Source organism: Trachypithecus francoisi, unplaced genomic scaffold (assembly GCF_009764315.1).
Source record: "Trachypithecus francoisi isolate TF-2019V2 unplaced genomic scaffold, Tfra_2.0 Lachesis_group3, whole genome shotgun sequence".
Classification (NCBI taxonomy): domain Eukaryota; kingdom Metazoa; phylum Chordata; class Mammalia; order Primates; family Cercopithecidae; genus Trachypithecus; species Trachypithecus francoisi.
The window spans coordinates 60,311,602-60,339,152 of record NW_022681468.1 but is presented as its reverse complement, the minus strand read 5'-3'; the positions used below and the strand labels follow the sequence as shown (position 1 = coordinate 60,339,152).

Sequence of the window (27,551 nt, the reverse complement as noted above, 5' to 3'; positions counted from 1 at the left end):
AGATATCTGATTTCTAGGTTGTATCTATTTTGTAAAAATGGAACCTACTTTTGGAAGAATATCTTTGGAAATGGAAAATAAAAGATTTTTAAAACCTGGATTTGAGTTCCCTTGTGACCCTAGTCGTGTGACCTTGGGAGTCATTTAAGTTTTAGCAGTGTGATTGATCTCGTAATAGTATAGTACATACTTATATATGCAATATTTAGTGTTCTCTAAAGTTGCCTAATCTGTTTTTTTTTTGAGTTGGAGTCTCGCTGTGTCACAGAGGCTAGAGTACAGTGATGTAATCTCGGCTCACTGCAAGCTCTGCCTCCGGGATTCACGCCATTCTCCTTCCTCAGCCTGCCAAGTAGCTGGGACTACAGGTGCCTGCCACCACGCCTGGCTAATTTTTTGTATTTTTCGTAGAGACAGGGTTTCACCGTGTTAGCCAGAATGGTCGTGATCCGCTGGGCTCAGCCTCCCAAGAAAGTTGCCTAATTTTAGGAATCACCCTTGAGTGCGTGTAACATCTGTTGATTCTGGGGTGTCATCTTATGCCTTATGAATTCATCTTTCTGGTTAGAAATCTGTATTTTTAACAAGTAAATTAGGTATTTCTAGGATCAAGTTTTAGAAATACTACTGTTATTGAATTCACTATATTAAATTTAACCTTTTCTCAAAATAAGTTGCTAATGTTTTGGATTTTATATATTTGGGTTTGCTTTACTTTTAGTAAATAAGTGATTCCCACAAATTTATTGTGGTTTAATTGGTAAAACATAAAAATGGTAATGCTCAGAATAAAGACTATTGGACAATAAACACAAAAATAACAATTATTTTAAAATTCCACCTATAGTCTGTCACTACCTATTAAAGCACATTGTGCTAAATTTTCTGAATGATGTTATAATAAACTTCTTCTAGTGTATTAAATTAGTTTTGCCTTTTAATAGAAAACATTTCCACCCAAAGCCAGTATGTTTATGGGTCTTATTTTATGAATTAACTGTCAAGACTAAGAATTTATAAAGATATGTGTGTTACTTCCACAAACAAAATTCTCTATAATTTAATATTGGATATTCTTGAAACTTTTCTCTATGAACTTACTTAGTGCCCTTTATTCTACAGTCCTTTCTAGCCCAGTTTCCCTAGCTACCTCCTCTTCCCACCTTCCTGTTTTTATTCAAATACAACATTATTTTTTAAAAGTATATTTCACTGGGCACAGTGGCTCACACCTCTAATCCCACCACTTTGGGAGGCTGAGGCAGGTCAATCACTTGAGCCCGAGAGTTTGGGACCAGCCTGGGCAACATAGCAAAACCCCATCTCTATCAAGAAAATTAAAAAATAGCTGGGAATGATGGTGTGCGCCTATAGTACCAGCTATTCAGGAGGCTGAGGCAGGAGAATTGCTTGAGCCCAGGAGGTTGAGGCTGCAGAGAGCCAAGACAGCGCCACTGTACTCCAGCCTGGATGACAGAGCAAGAGCCTGTCTCAAAAAAAAAAAAAAAAAAAAAAATATATATATATATATATACACACACACACACACATATATACACACATCATTATTGCTTAATGGTTTACATTGGAGCTAGATATAAAAATGGATAATGACTCAAATATATAATGCCTAGGATTTTGCATTTAGTGTATGTTTATGATTGTAATCGCTGCAGAGTATTCATAAAGAGTGATTAAACATTCAAATGTAAATTAAAGTTTTTGTTATTCAGTAGAAGGAGGCCTGCATTAAGGTTTTGCTTTTTTTTTTTTTAAATTACAGATATAATAACATTTGGGTACTTAAAATGTGTTAGGCACTGTGCTGAACGCTTTACATGTATTTTCTTCATTTCATCCTAACAACAGTTATAGAAGAGGTACTATTGTCTCTGTTTCACAAGTAAGGTTAAGTGACTTGTCCAGGTTTTCTCAGCAGTTTGAGTCACAGTGTTATAATTTAAAGCTAGGAAACATGATTCCAGATACTGAGCTCTTTATCCCTATGTAGTTTACTGTCTCATCAGTGAAGCCAGTATAGAAGGTTACATTTCATGGTGACTTACCTTTTAAGATTGAATATCTCTAAATCAGAATATTCCCTAAGCATACCAATAAAGAAAAATTACTGAGTCTTCTCAGTTTTCAGATTTTTCATTTTTCATGGGAATAGGGGAAAAGAGAGAAATGGGGAAATAGGTATCTCTTAGGTCACAGTTTTAAAATTCTGGATTAGAAAAAAATTTGTTTTTAGTGTAAAGTTAAAGGTGTTGATTAAAAAAAAAATACTTGTCAGGCCAGGCACAGTGGCTCACACCTGTAATTCTAGGACTTTAGTAGGCTGAGATGGGCCGATCACTTGAGCTCAGGAATTCGAGACCAGTCTGAGCAACATGGCAAGACCTATGTCTACAAAAACTACAAAAAAAAGTTGGAGGTGGTGGCATGCACCTTTGGTCCCAGCTACTAGGGAGGCAGAGGTAGGAGGATTGCTTGAGCCTGGGAGGCAGAGGTTACAATGATCTGGGATTTTGCCACTGCACTCCAGCCCGGGGAGACCCTGTCTTAAAAGAAAAAAGGAGCCGGGTGCTGTGGCTTACGCCTATAATCCTGGCACTTTGGGAGGCCAAGGCAGATGGATCACAAGGTCAGGAGTTCGAGACCAACCTGACCAACATGATGAAACACCACGCTGGGATTACAGGCGTGAGCCACTGCACCCGGCCCACACCCAGTGAATTTTTTAATTTTAATTTTTGATGGAGGCGGGGGCTTGCTTTGTTGTCCAGTCTGGCCTTGAACTCCTGGGCTCAAAGAATTCTTCTGCCTCGGCCTCCTCAAGTGCTGGGATTACAGATGTGATTCACCATACCTGGCCTAATTATAATTTTAAAGCCTATTTTATGAAATGTTGTAGTATAGTGTAGAGTAAATGTTCTTAGCTGCTAAGAACAAGGACAGGGAAAAGTATTATATAATTTAAAATAGGATAAAACTTCAAAAAGTACTATAATGTTATAGTACCTAATATTATGTTACTTATGTTTTTAAAAGGTTAGAAGTTGAGAGAGGTTTGGGGGGAGATATATACCTATGTGTAATATTACTGGAATCATTCAAATATTTTTTTTTTTTTTGAGACGGAGTTTCGCTCTGTGGCCCAGGCTGGAGTGCAGTGGCCAGATCTCAGCTCACTGCAAGCTCCGCCTCCCAGGTTTACGCCATTCTCCTGCCTCAGCCTCCCGAGTAGCTGGGACTACAGGCGCCCGCCACCTCGCCCGGCTAGTTTTTTTTGTATTTTTTAGTAGAAACGGGGTTTCACCGTGTTAGCCAGGATGGTCTCGATCTCCTGACCTCGTGATCCACCCGTCTCGGCCTCCCAAAGTGCTGGGATTACAGGCTTGAGCCACCGCGCCCGGCCCATTCAAATATTTTAAAGGGTTTACAACATCCAGTGTAAGCATAATTGGTCAACACATGAACTATAGGTTTGGGTGGTGATTCTGAAGACGATAGGTCACTTGATATTTCATCTAGTGCATTAGAAATACCAAATAAACAATACCCAAGACATTATAAGCATACAAAAGGTTAGTAAATTTCATGACGAGTTAATTTTTAGGATTGATTATCTAAATTAGAATCCTCCCTAAGCATACCAATAAAGAAAAATTAATGAGAATTCTCAGTTTTGAGGTTTTTCGTCTTACTCTGCTGCTGAACTGTTGTTGCTCAAATAATTTTGCCAAATAGGAGACTCAAGGCTTCATATATGATTTTTGGGCTTCCTTGAGAAGCCACTGCAAGGAAGCAGTTGCTCATGAGGTTAACACTAGGGAATTTCTGCTGACTTCTGCCCCCAGGAAATGCACCAGATACATGCACACAAAACACACACACACACACAGACGTTTTTAGAAGACATTTTGCCACTAAAATGGAATGCAAGATCATGTGGATTAATGACTCCCAGATGCCCAGTTATGTTGTAACCCTAGAGTAAAGTTGGGGCAACAAGAATATAATTTTCCTGTGGTAGAGCCTGGGAAAGCTTTGCTGTTATCATTAACCATTGTTGGCCAGGTGCGGTGGCTCACGTCTGTGATCCCAGCACTTTGGGAGGCCGAGGTGGGTGGATCACCTGAGGTCAGGAGTTTGAGACCAGCCTGCCCAACATGGCGAATCCCCATTTCTACTAAAAATACAAAAACTTAGCTGGGCATGATGGCAGGCACCTGTAATCCCAGCTACTTGGGAAGCTGAGGCAGGAGAATTGCTTGAACCCGGGAGGTGGAAGTTGCAGTGAGCCGATATCATGCCACTGCACTCCAGGCTAGGTGACAAGAGTGAAACTCCGTCTCAAAAAAAAAAAAAAGAAAAAAAAACACTGTTGTTAAGAATGTTTTTTTTTAACTTAGTAGCAAGTAGTACCTCTGTGACTACTCTGTCCATTGCTTAAGAGATCCTATTACAGCTGCATTTAAAAAATGTCCCTTACAATAAAAAAAAGTGGTTTTGAAGGGTATAAATATTTAAATAAATATTAGGTTGGTGCAAAAGTAATGGTAGCTTCTGCCATTTTTAATTGCATACTCCTTTTGCACCAACCTAATAATTAGAAGGTGTACCTGTAATCTAAAATATATAAGTAAATAAGAAGCTGTTATTTTTATGTGCTTAGCAGCTGTGGTCACTATAAGGTCAACTTCTGTACTATGTTATTTCTGATCTTTTTTTCTTTTTTGAGACAGTCTTGTCTGTTGGTCAGGCTAGAGTGCAGTGGCGCAGTCTTAGCTCACTGCAGCCTCCACCTCATGGGTTCAAGTGATTCTCATGCCTCAGCCACCCTAGTAACTGGGATTACAGGTGCATGCCACCATGCCTGGCTAATTTCTTGTTTTAGTAGAGACAGGGTTTCACCATGTTGGCCAGACTGGTCTCGAACTCCTGGCCTCAAGTGATCTACCTGCCTTGGCGTCCCAAAGTGCTGGGACTACAGGTGTGAGGCACCATACCTAGCCTGCCATTTCTGATTATCTTAAATTATGTATGAGCAGGCAGTCAGGCATTTTAGGACAGGAATATTTTTTGTGGATGTAACTCAAATTGAGTAAGATGGAACTTGATTAAAAACTTTTTTGGTAAATTTCTTAAAATTTAGTCTGTGATATAATTTAGTACTATTCTATTTGGTAGCAATAAGTTGTTCGTTGTTTTACAAAAGAGAATAAGATTTTTCCATATTTATTTACATTTACATGTTTTATTTCCCATGTAAAGAAAATCAAAAACAAAAAAAATGCTTTTCTTCTTAAAAGTAACTCGTACCTTCATATAATTTTTCATTTCTTTTTTTTTTAATTGCTTTGAAATAACTGTTGAATATGTTCATTCACTGCTAGTGGCTTCCTTTTTTAGACGGCAGAATCATAAACATATTTATATCTTTTAGCCAGCAGTTAATTCTACTCCACACTCACACATCCAACTCTGAACCATTTACTAAATCTGTCTTGGCAACAAGAACAAACACGTTGAAAACCAAATTTAACTTTCTTCCCAGACTCATTTCTCTTCCTTTGTTGTCCATTTTTATTAGTAGCATTACCATTTTCCCAGTTAGGGAGGCTTAAAGCTTTACAGTCATTTTTGTCTCTTTCTCTTTACCTTCCAAGTTTAGGAGGTGGCTTACCCTATCATTTACTCTCAGTCTAACTTAATGTATCTGTTGCCACAGTTGTAATTTGGGCCTCTTTACCACTTCCCTGGGTAATTACAAATCTTTCTGGTAAGGCTTCCCTCTTATTTTCATTCCTCTTAAATCCAGGCTGCATGATCTTCCAGAATTGTCTTTCTAAAATACAGTCATTATCTCTTCCTTAGTCAAAACCTTGATTAACACATAAAACTAACCCCTGGAAAAAACAAAAACCTTGAGTGCTTCTGTTTTCTTTCTTTCTTTTTTTTTTTCTTATTTTTATTTTTTGCAGTTGCAAGATTTAATAGAGTGAAAACAGAACTCCTATACAAAGGGAGGGGACCCAAGGAGGGTAGCCGTTACTAGCTCGAATGCCTGGGTTTATGTCCTGATCAATGCCCCTCCTGCCGTGCTCTCGGGTGATAGATGATTGGCTATTTCTTTACCTCCTGTTTTTGCCTCATTAGCATTTTAGTGAGCTCTCTTTACTACCTGATTGGTTGGGTGTGAGCTAAGTTGCAAGCCTTGTGATTAAGATGGATGCGGTCACCTTCTGAGCTAGGCTTAGGGATTCTTAGTCTGCCTAGGAAATCCAGCTAGTCCTTTCTCTCAGTACCCCCTCTCAACAGGAAAACCCAAGTGCTGTTGGGGAGGTTGGCTGACGACCACTCTAACTGCTTCCTGCTGAATTGGGGTGTAGTAGGGGTTTTGCAGTTGAGATTTCCTTGGGGGGGTGCCTTCGATGTCACCAACATGGGAGCATGGGCTAGCAGGCCAGTCCAGGGGTTCACGGTATATCTTAGTCATGGACTGCATCTGGGGCTCCATTTGAAGAGCCATTTGTAGCTTTACAGCTTCGATTCTGGAAGAGACAAACTTAACGAGGAGGTTAAAGATACAGGGTCCAAAGAGGAGTCACAATATTATAGCTGCTAGAGGTCTTAAGAAGGGGAGAATCCAGGGCATCCATTGGCTGAGGAGGCCCCAGGGTCCGGTGTTTTGAAGCTCCTCTACTCTATGTTGTATTTGATCTCGAATTTCTTTAACTTTCTCAGTGATGATTCTGGATTGATTAACATAATAACAGTATTCTTCCCCTAAAAATAAACAGGTTCCCCCTCTTTTGGCGGTTAGCAAGTCTAAAAGCTCTTTGATTTTGAAGGACTACTGCTGCTAGGGAGTTAAGCTGATCTTGCAAGGTGACCAGGGAGTCGGCAACCTGTTCCTTGTCACCATTTAGTTCTTGAGATAGTTTGTAATAGAACTGAGTAGAGGTTGTGATACTGCCAATGCCAGTACCTAGTCCGCCTAGCACTCCTGTTCCAATAACAAAAGGAAGAATGGGTACTCTTGTTGCGGGGCTTAGGTACAACATAATTGTATAAATCTTGTTCAGTGGAGATGGCCATAGGTGCACTAAGAATGAGAGGAAGCACATAGATTCCGAAGAGTCATTCAAACGATAGGCTGAGGTACCACAGACAAAAAATACTTCTGAGGGTAGACAGACTATTCATGTGGGAGGAGTTACCCACCTGATGCATTGGGAGTTGGTTGTGTCTACAGTATTGCTAAATTTTACACAGGAGAGGTTTGAGGTATGGGTTATTTCCAGATTGGAAACAAGAGGTCCTACTAAAACGGAAGTGGTGTTTATTTCTGTGCTGAAGTTATTCCATTGTTCAGGTACAGGGATTGAAATGTATGACCTGAAGTGCAGGGGGAGGCACATTCAACAGTTAGTAGGGTTTTGGGCCGAGGCCTCATCTAGCCCAGTGAGGATGGTATTAAATAGGCTTACCAGGCGAGTATGGGTATTGAGGGTTTCATGTAGTTTTGAGAGATCTAGTCCTTTGTAGGGGGTACGGGTGCTATGTACCCGGGTCAGTTGGGAGATTACTTCCTTTACATTTTTTTCTCTTGCCTGATCTTGAACTCCACCTCCATCAGACATACCGGTATGGGTGAAGTGAGTCCAACAGACAGTGGCTCTGAGTCCTCTAGGACAACTAGGATTAATTGTTTTTCCTGTCCAATAATGAGTATTTGCATGCATGCAAAGAGTGGCAGAGTTACAGCAGTTGCGGGCATATGGGCGGTGAAGGTGGGGTTTCTCTTAGGTAAACTCCTATACGATGGGGCATCAGTATTTCCTGAAAGCTTCATTCTCCATAGAAACTCTTGGTAAGGGGAGCTACTGGTCATACAGTGGCATGGAGAGGGTACAGTGAGAGTGAAAGGGGGTAAGATAAAGAGAAAAATATGATAAGGGAGGGCCATGGGGATTTACGATTTTCGTTACTTCCCTCACGGTTGTTGCTTGAAGACCAGGCGCAGATTCTTTAGAGGTTCACAGGAATAACTAGCGTTGTCTGCTGGATTTTTGGGTTCTTTTGGCAGTATCCAGGGTTTGACTCGAGTGTGATGTATCCAAGACTCCAATTTAGCCACTTTAACCACGATTGGGGTAGATGAAATGACTGGGTATGGTCCTTCCCAGGATGTGTCTAGGGATGGGGAATTAGAGGGAAGGGACTTAACTAATACCGTGCCACCAGGGTGGAATAATTCCTTTCCCTCTTCTCAGGGACAGGCTCCTTGTAATGTTTTAAGAACTTGTTGATATTTGACTAAGGCGGTGATGTCTGCAGCTAAGTTGACCGTCTCTCAGTCAAGCACAAGTTCATGGGTTAGGAAAGGCCGTCCATACAGCATTTCGTATGGGCTAAGTCCTGCTTTTTGGGGACAGTTTCGGTTTCTTAGTAAGGCTATAGGCAACAGAGCAGGCCATGTGAGATGGGTTTCCTGGGTTAGCTTTTTTAGATGTCGTTTGAGTGTTTCGTTCATTTTCTCAACCTTCCCTGAGGATTGTGGCCTCCAGGCGCAGTGCAAGTGATATTGTATACCTAACACCTAGAATACTCCCTGGGTTACTGTAGCCTTGAAAGCGGGGCCATTGTTACTCTGTAAGCCTCAGGGAGGTTGGAATCTGGGAATTATTTCATGAACTAGTGCCGTTATTACCTCTTGGGTCTTTTCTGTCCTACAGTGGAAGGCCTCTGCCCAACCAGTGAAAGTATCTACCCAGACTAGTAGATACTGAAATCCCTGAGATTTGGGCATGTGGGTAAAATCTAGTTGCCAGTCTTCTCCTGCGTAATGGCCTATTCTTTGTTCTCCTGAAGGAGCTTGGTGATAAAGCAGGGGATTATTTCTTTTGCACACTTCACAGGCCCTGACTATCTGCTTGATAGTTTTGAAAAGGCCTGGTCCAATAAATAATGATTTGGCCATCTGATGGGTGCTATCAATGCCTAAGTGAAAGGTTTGGTGAAGGGTTTTAAGTAATTTCCATTGGTTAGCTGCCGGCAAAAGTGCTTTTCCTTCTTCGGTGGCTAGCCATCTTGAGGGGAGAAAACTATGTCCTCCCGAAGTTCCCCCTTCTATTTCTTCTTCTGAGTACTGGGGCTTGGTTTCCCAGAGGGGATTACCCCATACCAGGGGTCCTTCTGTAAGCATTTCTAATGGAGGGTCCTGTCTTGCGGCTCTTTGTGCTTCAATATCCGCTTGGCGGTTCCCTTCTATTTCCCTTTCCTTTCCTTTCTGATGACCCCGGCAGTGTAAGACTGCCACCTCTTTAGGTTTCTGTACCACCAATAATAATCTCCTAATGGCTTCCTGATGTTTGATAGGTGTTCCCTCGGAAGTTAGGAATTCCCTTTCTCTCCATATTGCTGCATGGGCGTGGAGGACTAGGTAAGCATACTTAGAGTTTGTATATATGTTTACCCTTTTTCCTTCTCCTAATTCTAGTGCCCGAGCGAGGGCTATTAGTTCTGCCAGGTGAGCACTAGTTCCTGGAATGAGGGGATTACTTTCAATTATTCCATTATCACTGACCACTGCATACCCCGCTTTTGGAAGTCCTTTTTCTACAAAGGAACTTCCATCAGTATACAAGTTGAGGTCGGGATCAGTCGAGGGAACCTCTGGAAGCTCCCTTCAAGCGGCATAGGTTTGAGCAATTACTTGACAGTTGTGTTCTATCTTTTCTTCATTGTCTGGAAGAAATGTGGCTGGGTTAAGAGTTGCACAAGTGTGCAGTTGCAGCACTGACCCTTCAAGTAATAGAGCCTGATATTGATATTGATACCTGATATTGTTGTCTGACAACCACAAGTCTCCTTTAGCAATGAGAATGCCGTTCACATCATGAGATGTCCACACAGTAAGATCTCTTCCCTGTATTATTTTAACTGCTTCAGATACTAAGACTGCTAATGCGGCCACTACCCGTAAACAATGAGGCCAACCCTTTGCCACTACATCAGTTTCCTTACTCAGGTGTGCCACAGGTTGCAAGCTTGTCTCTTGGACCCGTGTAAGGACCCCTAGAGCTATTCGTTTTTTTCTGTGACATATAAAGAAAAATCTTGCCCTGTTGGCAAGCTTAACACAAGCGGTTCTCTGTTTTCTGCAGAACAAAGTTCTTACTCCGTGGCATAACTTTTTTTTTTTTTTTTAAACAAAGTTCTTACTCCGTGGCATAACTTTTTTTTTTTTTTTTTTGAGACGGAGTCTTGCTCTGCCGCCCAGGCTGGAGTGCAGTGGCCGGATCTCAGCTCACTGCAAGCTCCGCCTCCCGGGTTCACGCCATTCTCCTGTCTCAGCCTCCCGAGTAGCTGGGACTACAGGCGCCCGCCTAGTTTTTTGTATTTTTTAGTAGGGACGGGGTTTCACCGTATTAGCCAGGATGGTCTCGATCGCCTGACCTCGTGATCCGCCTGTCTCAGCCTCCCAAAGTGCTGGGATTACAGGCTTGAGCCACCGCGCCCGGCCTTTTTTTTTTTTTAAAAGACGGAGTCTCACTCTAGTCACCCAGGCTGGAGTGCAATGGCGCAATCTCAGCTGACTGCAACCTCTGCCTTTCAGATTCAAGTGATTCTCCTGCCTCAGCCTCCTGAGTAGCTGGGGTTACAGGCATGCACCACCACACCCAGCGAATTTTTGTATTTTTAGTAGAGAAGGGGTTTCACCATATTGGCCAGACTTGTCTTGAACTCCTGACCTCAGGTGATCTGCCCACCTTAGCCCTGCAAAGTACTGGGATTACAGGCACGAGCCACCACGTCTGGCCCCGTAGCATAACTTTTAAGACCCTTAATAATCTTTCATCAGCTTCATTTCATTTTATATTACCTTTTACTATTTTTCTCTTCATACCCGATGCTCTCGCAGTTTAATATTTTCTTAATTTTTATGTGAAGGACCTAGGTGCCCTTTCCTAATTGTAATGGTCCATATCATGTCTGCTGTCTCAATTAATGACTTGAGACAGTGGAGGGTGCTTGAAGTATTAGCAAACTAGAATCCATGATTTACTATTTACTCTCTCTGTATTTGAATTAGATGGAAGTATTATAACAAAGAAAAAATATGTAATGATATTTGTGTGTGAAGAAGCCTTTAGACATATTTTTCTATATATTTTAGAATTGAGACGTAATGAACAATATTTCTTTCAACATTTCTTTAAGAAAAAATAGTGTAAAAAATAAAAATATATTAAAAATGATTAATGACAGCTTCTTTTATAAATGAAAAACTCCTTGGAGATAACATGTCCTTTATAATTTTTTCTGATGAGACTTGTCTAACCATTTGTCTCTTGATAGTTTATGTATAGATTTTATATTTGTGTGAACTGTTGAGCAAATTATTCCATTTACTGAGATTTTTTTCTCTTTGTCACAGAACACATTTTTGGGCTAACCGTGTTTCTGTTAGTTGATGTGTGCTGTATAAGTGTGTACTAATTTTGATTATTCCATACTAAAGAAGAAATACATGAAAAATGGTCATTTACGTGGATTTCTTTCTTTAATCTTTGCCATTTTCACATAAAGCCAGGTTGCTATTACCATTAACAGTTAACAAAACAATCTATCTGCTGCTTAATTTTTAAAAATAAATTATATCATTGAATTTACCACTGTTTAACTGCTTTTCTTTTGTAAAACCTAAAGTAATATATATTTCTCTTTTCTTTTTTTACCTTGATACATTCATCTAACATGTATTTATGGAATACCTGGTATGTGCCAAAACTATACTAGACTCCGGGAAAGAAAAATCATCAAAACTAGACATAGATCCTATTCCCGTGGAACTTACAGTCTAGTAAGAGTGTAAATAAAGAATCAGAAACTAAGATAAAAGTTAACCTAGAAAAGTACAGGTTGCTATGACATTGACCTGATCTATTTTCTGATGTCAGTGGATTTCCTTTTTGATTACCCTTTTGTTGCCCGATTATCATGCTGTGATAATTCACTCGTATGCCTCTCACACTTCACCCTGATGTGTAAACTCCTTAAGGAAAGGAAGGGGCCGGGCATGGTAGTTCACGCGTGTAATACCAGCACTTTGGGAGGCTGAGGTGGGCGGATCATGAGGTCAGGAGTTCGAGACCAGCCTGACCAACATGGTGAAACCCTGTCTCTATTAACAATACAAAAATTAGCTGAGCGTAGTCGTGCGCACCTGTAATCCCAGCTACTCAGTAGATTGAGGCAGGAGAATCACTTGAACCCAGGAGGCGGAGGTAGTGGTGAGCCAGGATCACACCACTGCACTCCAGCCTGGGCGACAGAGCAAGACAGAGCAAGACTCCATCTCAAAAAAAAAAAAAAAAAAAAGGTTTATTTTCTCTCTAGTGCCTAGTCCATTCTAATATTGCAGTCACAAACATTTATAATGAAATAATGACTTAATGAACATGTATGAATAAATGATAAATTCTTTGTATGAAATAAATTTTCAGTTTTAAAAGACCATGTTACAATATCCTAAGATACTACATAATAAGCAAATATTTTTAAGTATTTGTTTTGGGTTTTTTTAGGAATTACAGGGTCATCATCAAATCCACAGCAAATGTCCAGTTTTGACTTCACATCCACAAAGACTTTATCAGAAGACTCAGTAGTAGTTGTTGGAAAAGGTATTTCAAAGTTATTTCACTTCTTGATTATATGTATTCACCATATAGAAGCAAAGCCTATCAATAAGGAATAGAAAAGAATTTGATTCAAGTGTTGAGCGGAACTTCTTTTTACAAATGTATTACGCTATCTTCATTAAAAGAATTAGAAGTGAATACTTACCTTCATGTTTCTATCTTCTAAGGAAACTAGTAAATTCATGTCATTAATTTTCAGAGAGATGTATTATGTGACTGCTGCAGTTTAGGTACTTCTAAGACAGTTTTAGGATAGCTTACTTAGTTTTAGCATAGTTTAAATTCAAATAGCCCTTATTTATCAGCTTAATAATCAATGTAATTATCTCCCATACAAAATCTAGACAAGTGAAAATTAAACTCCCATTATATATTTTAAGGGGGCTAAGGGACCTTGAACAAAATTATTGAAAGTATCATTTAAAGCTATTTTTTTTTTAATTGAAAACTAGAATGTAGTGGTGTACATTGAGGGTATACATCTTATTTTTGTTCAATATGATGAAATAGAATAAAAGTCTTGAAAATTTTTTCCTAACTTCTTAGCTTGATAGTCTCATTAAGTTATTTCATTTATTTATTTTCTTTTTGAGACGGAGTCTCGCTCTGTCGCCGGGCTAGAGTGCAGTGGCCGGATCTCAGCTGCAAGCTCTGGCTTCCGGGTTTACGCTTTTCTCCTGCCTCAGCCTCCCGAGTAGCTGGGACTACAGGCGCCCTCCGCCTCGCCCGGCTAGCTTTTTGTACTTTTTAGTAGAGACGGGGTTTCACCATGTTAGCCAGGATGGTCTCGATCTCCTGACCTCGTGATCCGCCCGTCTCGGCCTCCCAAAGTGTTGGGATTACAGGCTTGAGCCACCGCGCCCGGCCCATTAAGTTATTTTAAAACCCTCCTCAGATTGGCTACAGCTTACTCTTGTAAACTTATTTTCTGTTATTCCTTTATTTGCCCAACCAAGCTCATTTATTCGCTCCACATAAATGCTTTATAAACGTTCAACTCTGCATGTAAACATCACCATCTCATAGATTTCCCCATCTCCTTTACTTTATACAGATCCTTCCTGTCTTCAAATCCCAGCTCAAATTCTTGCTCCTTGAAACCATCTTAAACACCCAACTGTCAGGCGCAGTGGCTCACTCCTGTAATCCCCATACTTTGGGAGGCCCAGGTGGGCAGATTACTTGAACTTAAGTGTTCAAGGCCAGCCTGGACAACATGGCAAAACCCCATCTCTACCAAAAAAAAAAAAAAACATTAGGCAGGCCTGGTATTGTGCATCTGTAGTCCTAGCTACTAGGGAGGCTGAGGTGGGAGAATTGCTTCAGCTTGGGAGGTGGAGGTTGCAGTGAGCCGAGATTGTGCTATTGCATTCCAGCCTGGGTGACAGAGAGAGACTATCTCGAAACAAACAAACAAAAAAAAACAAAAACAGCTCACAGCAACCTTTTCTTTATGTGTGCTTACCACTTGTAATATGCAGCTCTCACTTATTATCATGAACTGCCTTCTGGCACCTCTTTATTGTCCTGTTAGGGTGTTTGTTTTTATATTTTATAATTATTTAGCATGTTTTTCTTATTAATTGTGTTGTTTGATTCTTGAAGGCAAGAACCTTACCTTAAACTGTGTTATCTAGAGTACCATCACATAATTAGGTAATGACTATTTGGTGGTTGGTTGATTTCAGGCGTATTTGGAAGTTTAAGTTCAGCACCAGCAACCTGCAGCCAATCAGTGATATCTTCTGTGGAAAATGGGGATACATTTTCAATTAAACAAAGTATTGAACCACCATCAGGGATTTATGGAAGATCAGTCCAGCAAAATATTTCATCATATCTTGATGTTGAGAATGAAAAAGATGTAAGGTTATTTGCTAATTATTAGAATAAATTTAAGCTTACAGTATGTCATTGTTTTGTGTATATCAGATGTGGGGTGGTGAAAGTATTTCAATTAAAATTTTAAAAACCTTAGTACAGTTGAAATTTTGAGCCTTGGCAATGTGGCAAAACCATGTCTCTAGGAAAAATACAAAAATTAGCCAGAAAAAGTACAAAAATTAGTCAAAGTAGAGAGCCTATTTTCTCTAGAAAAAATAAAAAAATGTAGCCACAGCTATGCATGCCTGTGGGCCCAGCTACTTGGGAGGCTAAGGTAGGAGGATCACTGGAGCTCGGACGGTCAAGGTTGCAGTGAGTCATGACTGCGCCACTGTACTCCAGCCTGGGCAACACAGTGAAACTGTCTCAAGGAAAAAAAAAAGAAATTTTGATCTTTAATCATTTAAATAATAGATTATTCACCCTTCCCACTTAATAAAGGCATTCTCATTCTGGGGATAAAGTATGTAATACACTTTTTATTCTCTGTGTACTTTATATTTTACGTGTACTATATATGTATATATATGTATGTATATATTCCGTTTTCTAGGATACACTTAAGTAGTGACAGACTAGTATCCTCAGAGACAAATTAGTTATCTGAGACAAAGATATTTTAAATATCAAACTCCCTGAATATTTTCAGATTTTCAACTTTTTCGTGCAGGCTAAAGTTTCTATTTCAAAATCTACTTATAACAAGATGAGACAAAAGAGAAAAGAAGAGAAAGAACTGTTTCACAATAAAGATTGTGAAAAGAAGGAAAAAAATTCCTGGGAACGAATGAAACATACAGGAACTGAGAAAATGGCATCTGAAGGTAAATGGAATTTAAGTTTTGGTATTTTTTTTTTTTCTAGTAATAGTCTAGTAATAGTCTAAAGCTGATGAAACGAGGTTTCACTGGGGGTAATATATAACTAAGAATGAAATATCTTATGTAAGACTGAAATTTGCAAGACCCACAGTTTCTGTTTCAATTATATATAACTATTAAAATAATATGCTTTCTCATCAACAGAGAAATGATTGTGTTTCTCCCTTCTAGATTTAGATATTTTTGGAGATGAGGTGGGACTATCAAAAAATAAGAGTTCTCTTTAAGAAAACATTGCCTTCAGCCCTCCATTGAAAGGGTCCTGTTTAAAATGATCACCATCTTTAGTGTTTTCAGATTCAGATAGGTCACTTATTTAGATGTAAAGAATAAAGTCACAAATGCTTGTTAAGCTAAAGAGACCACATGTGGTCCAGTGCATTTGTGCCAGAAAGAGTACTGAACTAGGAGCCAATAGACAGACCTGGCTTCTTAAGTTTCAGTTGTGCCTTTAATTAACTTTGTGACCTGGAAGCCGGCCTCAGTTTTCTGCCCCTGTGAATATCTTAATTATCTCAAAGGTCCAGATTATCTCAAGGATCTCTTCTATACTCCCTGGAAATATTCCTGTTTTGCTGAGGAGTGGTATCCCATTTTATAGCAGATAACTGAGATGGTGAAACTGGTTTATATTACATCATGATCCAAAAAGGTCATTGCATTTGTCATTTATTCAGTCTATCCTTGAGTACCTACAATGTTTTGTGTTCGGTCAGGAGTAGGCTCTATGTTTCCTGGTGTTGTTTTTTAAAATATTGAATACATGTTAGGTATAGTAGCAACGAGGAAAAATCAGACGTCGAAATAAAAAATCATGTGAACTATAATACCCATTAACTATTATTGTTTAATTACTGTTTTGTTTAATATTATTAAGAAATAAACTGTGAAATGTAATAAACACTCTTAAATTTATGTTGCATCTGAAGTCTAGATAGCAACAAAATACTCAAGAAGGTTATAAAAAATACTCTAAATTTAGTAGACAGTATACTTCTCTTGAAGGTAAAAATTAAAAAAAGATTTAACCTAAATTAATGTCTGAGGATTTTCCTAGCTTTTATTTCCATTATAATACAACAAGTGGAGAAAACTGTATTTTCAAAGCTATTAATTGTTGAGAGTATGCCTGATGAGAGGTGTTAGCCTGTAACATTGTGGCTAAAGATGTCCCTAAAACCCATTAAATGTAGGTGTTTGTGAAACTTAAGCCTCTTAGCATTCTCACATAATTCACTATTTGTTATTGTCATAATTCAGGGAGAGAAAAAGCCACGAAACTTCCTACCTAACTTAGCCAGCGTGAAGAGTAGAAATAGAAGTACAAATATTACAAATAGTAATAAATCACAAATTTGGGGGTATTCATTCTTGATGGATCAACTAATTTTGTGATTTTTGCCTATAATGTAGGCTTTGAAGATTGGGTTTCTGAGAAGTATAAGGAGAGTACCACTTTGAAGTCACCCTTATATTTGAAAATAAGAATATGCTTACACAATTATTATGTTGATCAGCTCAAAGTATAGCTGTTTAGCTCTATTTATGGTTATGAACATATTAGCAGAAATAATTTTTAATAGCTAAATCTAATTGGATGTGTCTCCAGTTAAGAAACTTTCTATCAGTTCACTGCTTCTCAAAGTGTGTTTCACAGACTGTGTGAACTGTTTGTTACTCATCTATGATAACATACATACAGACAATATTTAGCTTCTAGAAACTATTTTAACAATTTGACAGTGCCACAACACTTTTATTGTACTTTATAAAAGAATCAATCTACAACACAGTGAAAGTTTTTGTTTTGTTTTGTTTTGCTTTTTTTGAGATGGAGTCTTTTCTGTCACCCAGGCTGGAGTGCAGCGGTGCAGTTTTGGCTCACTGCAACCTCTACCTCTTGGGTTCAAGCGATTCTTCTGCCTCAGCCTCCCGAGTAGCTGGGACTACAGGTGTGCACCACCATGCCAGGCTAATTTTTGTGTTTTTAGTAGAGACGGGGTTTCATGTTGGACAGGCTAGTCTCGAACTCCTGACCTCGTTATCCGCTCGCCTCAGCCTCCCAAAGTGCTGGGATTACATGTGTGAGCCACTGCACCCTGCTAACAGTGGAAGCTTTTTTTAAAAAAAAACTTCATTTGAGCGTCACTACTTTCAATTGATATTCTATACACCTCCTTTTTCAAGATAACATTCTTCAGGTGAAAACAAAATAAATATAGGTGATAGTACTTCATATTGTTATAATCTTAAGGTTGAAAATTTGGTGTTTATCTGCATCTCTTTCTAATGAGTTATTGTTTCATGAGAGTGGGAATGGATTAGATATATTAAGGGAATTCTTAAAACTTCCACGTTGGTTTCTTCATCTGTAATGTCTGAATAATGATTATTACATAGGGTTGTTGAATGAATTAAATTAGATAGTATAAATGAAGGACATAGCACAATACCAGGGAAGATAATAAATGATAATAGTGCTATTTTTTTATTTGCTATTCTTTCAGGATTGGGATATTCCAAAGCTGGAGGATTTTGTTTATACATGTTAGTCTTAGATATGAAACCTAAAGAGGGTCCATCTGAACCATCAAAAAAAAAAGTGAAAGGGGTCTATTATATATAATTGGGATATCATCTTCCTCACATAACAAAAACTGATACTGAGTCATCGCTATAGTAATTTAAGGCATCATATTTTACCTTTTTACTTTTCTTTGTTAGATAGGTGATAAATTTTTTGAAAGCAGAGATTCTGTCTTATACCTCTTTATAGAAGATCACAGGTAATGGTGGCCGTAGATCTAAGTCCTGCCTCTCCCACTAATTAGCAATGGAACCTTAAGTAAATTTCTTAGTCTCTGTAAAATGCAATTATTTTCTCAGCTGCAAATAAAGATAGTTAGAATGCCTACCTGAACTTTGTTGAGATAATTAAATGCAGTAAAGTTTGCAAAGCATTTATTCCAAGGTCTGGTGCATAGTATTTAATAAATGTCAGCTAATATCATTAACACCTTGTTGCCTTTGGATTTTGAATGAACAACTCTGAATATGTAATTAGTATGCAACATCAAGTGAAATTTCTTATATTTGTGATTTCAAGTAATGTTTTGTCACAGATAGCATGGTTAATAAATAATTTTTGATGATAGTTATTTTCTAGTGACTAATATTTCCTTTCTAAAAGTATCTCTTAATATGGAAAAAGAGCCAGTAAATCTTTACCTACTTATAAAAGCCCATTCTATTTGACCCTTTTCTTTTTAATATCTCCGCTGCATGTGTCTCGCATTATACAGTGCTCACAAGGATATTATCCTGAGCACTCAAAGAGGATGATTTATTTTCTCAACTTATAGTACAGTGCCTTACGTCTGCAAAATGCTTGGTCGATGTCTTATTATAGAAGAAACATCATTCTTATTGCTACACATGGTCTTAGAATTTGTAATAGGCCACTAATTCTATATCAATAGAGAAAATCAACTAGAATTCTACATACAGATGCCATGAACCTTCATCTTCACTTCTCAGTTATGAAACAGGTATCTATCCACATTTTTACAAAATGGGATCATACTGCTTCTTTGACTTTTAGCTGTTAAAATAAAGCCAGACGTTGTTATGACTCATGACTGAAAAACTACTTATATTTTTATTAAATATAATTTGTTAATAATTTTGCATATAAAAAGTAATGTTTTCAATAGTTTTGGTTTCTGGGTACTGTAATTTTCCTCAAGACTAACTAATAGTATCTAAGTTTTCATAATAAATGTTCATCACAACTGTAGTCAGAATAATGTTTGTATCCTTTGTGTGAAGGTCTTCTTGGTCAGGCATGGTGGCTCACGCCTGTAATCCCAGCACTTTGGGAGGCTGAGGCGGATGGATTGCTTGAGATCAGGACTTCAAGATCAGCTTGACCAACATGGTGAAACCCTGTCTCTACTAAAAATACAAAAATTAGCCAGGCATGGTGGTGCGCACCTGTAGTCCCAGCTACTTGGAAGGCTGAGGCAGGAGAATCGCTTGAACCAGGTGGCAGAGGTTGCAGTGAGCTGAGATTGCACTACTGCACCCTAGCCTGGGCAACAGAGCGACACTCCATCTCAAAAAGATAAACATTTGTAAAAAAAAGTTCTCTCATAGTTTAATATATTTTGTTTTAGGTGAAACATCTACTGGAGTCATTTCACAGTATAAAGAAAGGATGTCTTCTGTCACTCATAGTCCAGAAATAATGGATCTGTCAGAACTACGACCATTCTCTAAACCAGAAATAGCACTGACAGAAGCCCTGAGGCTTTTGGCTGATGAGGATTGGTAAGTTCACCATCCTTAACTTAAAACTAAGCAGAGTTCTAAAGCTTTATGTAAATATTTAATTGAAAATCTTGAAACACATTTTCTATTAAAATAACCTTAGAAACGATTATTTAGTTCTTAGGCATCAGAGTCTTTTCAGCTTATTAATGTAGCTGAACTCTGGTCCTAATAGTACTTTATTACCAGTTGTGTTATAACTTACATGCCATAAGAATATAATTTAGCTTTATTATGGATTATGTAAACCCTTTGGTAACGGGATACAAATTTCACCGTTTCTCAAAGTATTTCTCTGTGAAATATAATTTTTAATTGTCCTGGAAATACTTACCTGCTCTTATTGCAGTGATAGCAGCCACCCAACCAGCCCAGCCAATAACTTAAGGGAGACAAAAGACAGTGGCAATGTGCATCCCACGTGTTTCAGCAGGAGCGTCCACTTACTGCCTTTGTCTCATTTCCTCCCTTGTTCCTTCAGTATCTCTCATTGTCCCCATCTTATACCTCTTCATCAGTTTTGCCGCTGTTCTAGAGCATATTCATCAACTTTCAAATGTGCCATAATATCTCCTATTTTTTAAAAACCTCCAGGCCGGGCACGGTGGCTCATGCCTGTAATCCCAGCACTTTGGGAGGCCGAGGTAGGCGGATCATGAGGTCAAGAGTTCAAGACCAGCCTGGCCAACATAGTGAAACCCCATCTCTACTAAAAATACAAAAAAATTAGCCAGGCATGGTGGCGGCGCCTATAGTCCCACCTACTTGGGAGGCTGAGGCAGGAGAATTCCTTGAACCCGGGAGGTGGAGGTTGCAGTGAGCCAAAAGTGGGCAGCTGCACTCCAGCCTAGGCAACACAGTGAAACTCTGTCTCAAAAAAAAAAAAAAAAGAAGTTCTGCAGAATTTAATCCACTGGCATTCTCTTTGTACATTGATTTTGTAGCTCAAGGGCAGTCTTTTTCTGGCGATCTTTTTCTGTAAAGATCCAGGTAATAGGTATTTTAGACTTTGTAGGGCAGATGCCTTTGTTGCCGATAGTATCTAAACAAATGGGCATAGCTGTGTTTCTATAAAACTTTTCTTATAAAACATATGAAAACTTTACTCATTAAAAAAATCTGATGGAGCCAGATTTGGCCCATGAGCCATAGTTTACCAATCCCTTCTTAAATTATTTCATTCAGTCTCACAGCTTTAAATTCCATCTAAACTCTGATATTTCATATTTCATAAACGTGTATCTGTATCCCTGGTATCATTTTGAGCTCTGGACTCAAAAAGAAGTAATCCAACAGCCAACTTGGCCCTTTCACTTAGATACCAGTAGACGTCTTAAATTTAACATATCCAGAAAAGAAATCCTGAACTTCTTCCTGCCAACATGGATTAACAGGACTGTATTTGCCCTCATACATGAAAGATCTAGTACCATTATACAAAATATATGAAACAATAGTTTTTAAGGGCCGGGCACAGTGGCTCATGCCTGTAATCTCAGCACTTTGGGAGGCCAAATCACTTGAGGTCAGGAGTTCAAGCCCAGCCTGGCCAACCCTGTCTCTACTGAAAAACGAAAAAAATCAGCTGGGGTATGGTGTCGCACGTCTGTAGTACCAGCCACTTGGGAGGCTGAGACACAAGAATCGCTTGAAGCTGGGAGGCAGAGGTTGCAGTGAGCCAAGATCGTGTCACTGCACTCCAGTCTGGATGACAGAGTGAGACTCCATCTCAAAAGCAAAGAAATAGCAACAACAAAAAACAATAGTTTTCAAGATACTCTTCACCAGGCTATGGAAAGATCTCTGAGAGACAGGAAACAAACCAGGTGAGCCCTACAATTACCCAGCTTGCTTTCTGGAAAGAGTTTCCAGATTGCAGCTAAAGGAGGGAAAAACAGGCAGATAGCAGCAGAGATGGACATGGTGCTGAGAGTTTGAGGAGGTCATGGTGACTAGACTTTGCAGGACAGAGTGCCAGATAGAGCTCCACAGAGAGCTCCAGAGATCATAAGAGGATTTTATTCAAATGTTAGCAGACAATGGGTCGGTGCCTGCATGTAAATATATTTCCTGGGGCCAGAACAAGAACCACTCAAAAAAGTTACAAGGAACAATGTCAGGAGCGTATACAATATTAATAATACTTCCTGTTCCCACCAGCAGAGAGGAAAAGTTCATAATTCACAGGGCATTGGGTAGAATACTCACAGAGTTTTGCTGCATAGTGTAGTAATTTAAACCATAGACTGAATGTTTGGTTCCCACCTAACGAAGTTTAAAAGCAAGGCCTAAGAGGATCAAACATTTGATCCTTATTTGGAATACGTTTTCAAATAACTATATCCCAGAACAAAGCTGAAGAATAATTATAGGAATACAAAAATAGCTAAAGTAAAATTTATAATGTTTGGCATCCAATAAGAAATTACCAGGCATGCAGAGAAGCAGGAAAATATAACCAATAGTGAGAAGAAAAAAAGCCAACAAGTGCAACCAATGCAAAAATGACACAGATGATAGAATTAGTAGACAAAGACATTGTAACTGTAACAATTGCATGCGTTAGCGAGGTTAGAGGAAAGGTTGAGCAAGTAAAGAGATATAATATATATAAGAAAACCAAAACTAATGTCTACAGATGAAAGCTATAATGTCTGAGATGAGAAATACACTGGATGAGATTAATAGGTTAGATATTCCAGAAGAAAAGATTAGTGAAGTTGAAGATGTAACCATTGAAACTATTCAAAATGAAACAATGTAGGCTGGCCAATATGGCAAAATCCTGTCTCTACCAAAAATATAGAAATTAGCCAGTTGTGGTGATGCACACCTGTAGTCCCAGCTACTGGGGCGACTGGGGCAGGAGAATCGCTTAAACCTGGGAGGCGGAGGTTGCAGTGAACTGAGATTGTACCACTGCACCCCAACCTGGGCAACAGGGTGAGAGTCTGTCTCAAGGAAAAAAAAAAAAAATCAAAATGAAAGTGAGAGAAACAAGACTGAAAAAAAAGTCCAGAAAATCTGTCAACTGTGGGACAACTTCAAGTTATGTGTAATTGGAGTTACCAGACAGAGAAGGAGACAGAAAAGAAAAGAATATTTGCAGAAAAAAAATGGACACAATTTGTTCAAATTTGATGAAAACTGTAAACTCAGAGATCTAAGAAGTTCAATGAACACCAAACACAAGAAACATGAAAAGAAATATTTCAAAGGAGATATAATCAAAAGGCCTAAAATTAGGGATGGAGAAAATCTTAAAAATAGCTAGGGGCAAGACATTACATATAGAACAAAGATCAGACTACTCATCAAATACACTGCAGACCAAAAAACAGTTCAGTGAAATTAAATTTAGAGTACTGAAAGGAAAAACAAACTGTCAATCTAGAATTCTATATCCAATGAAAATATCTTTCAAAAATAAAAGTAGTGGACCGGGCATGGTGTCTCACATTTGTAATCCCTGCACTTTATGAGGCTGAGCCAGGAGGATTGCTTGAGCCCAAAAGTTCAAGACCAGCCTTTGCAATATAGCAAGACCTCATCTCTAGAGAAAAAAAAAAATTAAAAATCTGGATGCAGTGATGTGTTTCTGTAGTCCTGGCTACTAAGGAGGCTGAGGCAGAAGGATCACCTGAATCCAGGGGTTTGAGACTGCAGTGAGCTGTGATTGTGCCACTACAGGCCAGCCTGGGCAACAGAGCAAGACCTTGTCTCTTAAAAAAAAAAAAGTTTTAAAAGAAGCAAAATGTCTGACATTTTGATACAAAGGCCCAAAGGGAAGACCTGGGAGTATTGCTTTACCATTCTTACATATGAAATGATATTTATCACTTCAAGGTAGACCAATAAGTAACCAGTAAAATAACACAGAAGTTTTGTTGGTAAGGCAACAAAGGAGATAAAATGTAACTATAAAAATAATTATAAAGAAAAGATGAGACAAATAGAAAACAAACAGCAAGATAATAGACTTAAACCCAATCATCTAATCACATTAAATGTAGATGAACTAAACACCCTAGTGAGATTAGATTAAAAAGCAAGACTCAACTATATGCTGCCTATAAGAAATTCCATTTAAACATATAGGTACAAGTAAAAAGTAGAGATGCAAAAAGATGTATACCATGCTAACACTAATCAAAAGATAGATTATGTGGCTATATTAATATCAAAGTATATTTCAAAGCAAAGAATATTAATGAGAGTATTTATTTTATATTGTTATGTAACAAATTGCCACAAACTCAATGGATTCAAACCACACAAATTGATTAACTGTCAGTTTTCTGGGTCAAGAGATCAGATACAAGTTAATTCAACTCTTTGCTCAGGATATCACTAGGGTGAAATCAAAGTGTCAGCCAGGGATGTGATCTCATCTTTCAGTTTTCTTAGAAGCTCATTGGAAGAATTGTCTTCCTTTTAGATGTGCAATGGAGGTTTTCATTTTTGTATTAATCCGTTTTCATGCTGCTGATAAAGACATATCCAAGACTGAGAAGAGGTTTAATTGGACTTACAGTTCCACATGACTGGGGAGGCCTCAGAATCATGGCAGGAGGCAAAAGGCACTTCTTACATGGTGGCAGCAAGAGAAAATGAAGCAAAAGTGGAAACCCCTGATAAACCCATCGGATCTTGTGAGACTTATTCACTATCATGAGAATAGCACAGGGAAGACCGGCCCCCATGATTCAGTTACCTCCCCGTGGTTCCTTCCTGAATCCTGGGACATAGCCAAACCCTATCAATCTTCTAGAGGTCAACTCTCCTGTCCTTATTATGTGCTACACACACAGACATAGATCCTCTCAATATGAAGCTTGCTTCTTCGAAGCCAGGAGAAGAATCTCTGCTGCTGCTGCTGCTTATCTCTTTTAAGGGAGGTAAAGCCTCCCCAGGATAATCTCCCTTTTGATTAACTTGATGTCAGCTGATTAGGGACCATAATTAAATCTGCAAATCTCTTTTGCCATCACACTTAATATGATCACAGGGAGTGATATCCCAACACATTCACATATCACTCACAGGGAGTGATATCGCAACACATTCATGGAGAGGGTGTAATACAGGTTGTGTAAATCAGGGGTAGGAATTATGGATGCCATCTTAGGATTCTGTCTACCACATCCAGAATAAAGAGGGTCATTTTATAGTTATAAAGGAATTAATTCATCAAGAGGACATGGAAGTCCTGATACTTATTTACCGTATAATATTGCTTGAAAATACATTAAGCGGCCGGGCGTGGTGGCTCAAGCCTGTAATCCCAGCACTTTGGGAGGCCGAGACGGGCGGATCACGAGGTCAGGAGATCGAGACCATCCTGGCTAACACGGTGAAACCCCATCTCTACTAAAAAAATACAAAAAAACTAGCCGGGTGAGGTGGCGGGCACCTGTAGTCCCAGCTACTCGGGAGGCTGAGGCAGGAGAATGGCGTAAACCCGGGAGGCAGAGCTTGCAGTGAGCTGAAATCCGGCCACTGCACTCCAGCTTGGGTGACAGAGCGAGACTCCGTCTCAAAAAAAAAGAAAAAAAAAGAAAATACATTAAGCAAAAACTAATAGAACTGCAAGGAGAAATAAATCTCTAGTTATAATTGGAACTTCAATAATCCTCTCTCATTAATAAATAGAACAAGTTTAAAGAAAATCAGTAAAGATGGCCAGGTGCGGTGGCTCATGCATGTAATCCCAACACTTTGGGAGACCGAGGCAGGCAGATCATGAGGTCAGGAGATTGAGAACATCCTGGTTAACATGGTGAAACCCCATCTCTACTAAAAATACAACAAAAAAAAAAAATTAGCTGGGCATGCCTGTAGTCTCAGCTACTTGGGAGGCTGAGGCAGGAGAATCGCTTGAACCTGGGAGGCAGAGGTTGTGTTGAGCCAAGATCGGGCCACTGCACCCCAGCCTGGGTGACAGAGCTAGACTCCATCTCAAAAAAAAAAAAAAAAAGAAAAAAAAGGAAAATCAGTAAAGATGTAGAAGATTTGGACAATGCTTTTTTGTATGTATTTTTAGTAGAGATGGGGTTTTTCTATGTTACTCAGTCTGGTCTCAAATACCTGGGCTCAAGCAATCCATCCACCTCAGCCTTCCAAAGTGTTGGGATTACAGGGTCACCACACCTGGCCTGAACAACAGTATTGACCAATGTTGTCATGGGATCCTTAAGGTGTTACTTTGATAGCCAGAAACATCTGTGGCCGGTGGCACCTTTGCCCAAGTTTTGCTCAGGCCCACTCGGGCTCGTTTTGCCCACTTGGCCTCGCAGGCTGTGCTTGGCTTTTGCTACCAACCCAGATCCTATGCCTGCAAAGGGTGAGCCAGGCACAGAGCAGTGAGGGGTGCATGAGCATGGGGTCCGGCCACTGCACACAGCCAGGCATATGCTGGCTGTGGCAGGATAGGCAGCTCCATGCACTGGCACAGCTGCTGGCTTCCTGCTACAGCTGGACCAGCTACAGCTGGACCAGACATACCACAAGCAGCTTCTACTGTGGGCACCAGGGAATGTGGTGGCACCCAGAAGCTTGGAGATGCCAGCAACTGCAGAGCCCCAAAGAGAGTATGCCAGCCCTTGCTTGGGAAGCTCCTAAGTTTGGGTTCCCCATAGGGCCACAGCTCTTTTCTCCTTTCTTCTCATCTTCTCATTGCCCACAATGTCATGAGTGGTTGCAGTGTGATTGGGGTAGGGGGAGTTTTCAGCCATGTTTGTGTTATAGATCTTTCAGTCCTGAATTCTTGTCCTGAGTCCAAGAAGAATCAGGTATATGGACCTCCGGTTGTGGAGCAAGGTGAAGAGATGCTTTATTGAGCAACAGTATACCTCTCAGAAGAGCTGAAGTGGGTAGCTCCTTTCTGCTGGCAAGTTGTCCTGACATCTGTGCAACCCTCAATGGAGAGGAGACTCAGAGTGGGGTAGCTCCTATCCACAGGCAGGTCATCCTGATGTCTGTGCAGCCCTAAGTGGAGAGGAGACCCAGAGTGGGTAGCTGCTATCCACAGGCAGGTTGTTCTGGTGTCTCTGCAGCCCTCAGCAGAGAGGAAACCTAGAGAGGGTAGCTTCTATCCGTAGGCAGGTTGTGCTGATGAGTGTACAGCTCTCAGCAGAGAGGAGACCCACAGAGGGTAGCTTTTCTCCACAGGCAGGTCATCCCATCTGCCAGAGTCTGGCTGAGTCTGGGATTTTTATGGGCTTCAGAGAGGAAGAAGTGCATGCTGATTGGTCCATGGGCAGGCCTGGAAAAAGCACCATAAGCTCTCACTCCAGTCTGTGAAACTAGCAGCCCACCCCTACAAGCTGCAGTCTGTCCCTGGCTTGAAGGTGAGGCTTCACCTGCTGCTTTCTGCCCAGGAGCCTGTCTGCCTCCTGCCACCATCAACCTGCTGTCCACAGTGCCCAGGCTGTTCGTGCTGAGGGGTGCCTGCAGGCCCACACCAAGCTGCCCTCAGCATGCTCCCGGCTTCCTTCCCATGCTTGTTGATGCCCAAAGTCCAGTGGGGACCATGTCAGCACTACCCCAAGTATGTGCACACCCAGCTGTCCTGACAGCACCCGGGATCAGCCACAACTTTGTTCCAAAATTGGAGGTTGTGCTGGGAGTGGGGAGAAGCCAGGCAGTGGGAGAAGACACTTTTGAGCCTGTTGAGAAGGGGGATTTCCAGGGCCCCTGAGAGCACAGGGATGCCCAGGTCTGCAGCTGTGGCTGAATG

At 39.9% G+C, this 27,551-nt stretch overlaps 1 protein-coding gene across 6 annotated transcripts in view; it reads left to right on the top strand.

Moving 5' to 3' along the window:
- TOGARAM1 (TOG array regulator of axonemal microtubules 1) overlaps positions 1-27,551 on the top strand; it is a 119,149-nt gene that overhangs the window by 51,868 nt on the left and 39,730 nt on the right. For 5 of the 6 annotated variants that reach the window (XM_033188153.1, XM_033188152.1, XM_033188150.1 and 2 more), the window contains 4 exons: positions 12,603-12,701; positions 14,408-14,583; positions 15,274-15,427; positions 19,660-19,813. In XM_033188153.1, the coding sequence (XP_033044044.1) occupies positions 12,603-12,701; positions 14,408-14,583; positions 15,274-15,427; positions 19,660-19,813 (583 nt within the window). The remainder of the gene's footprint in view (positions 1-12,602; positions 12,702-14,407; positions 14,584-15,273; positions 15,428-19,659; positions 19,814-27,551) is intronic. The other variant, XM_033188151.1, reaches the window with a different exon arrangement.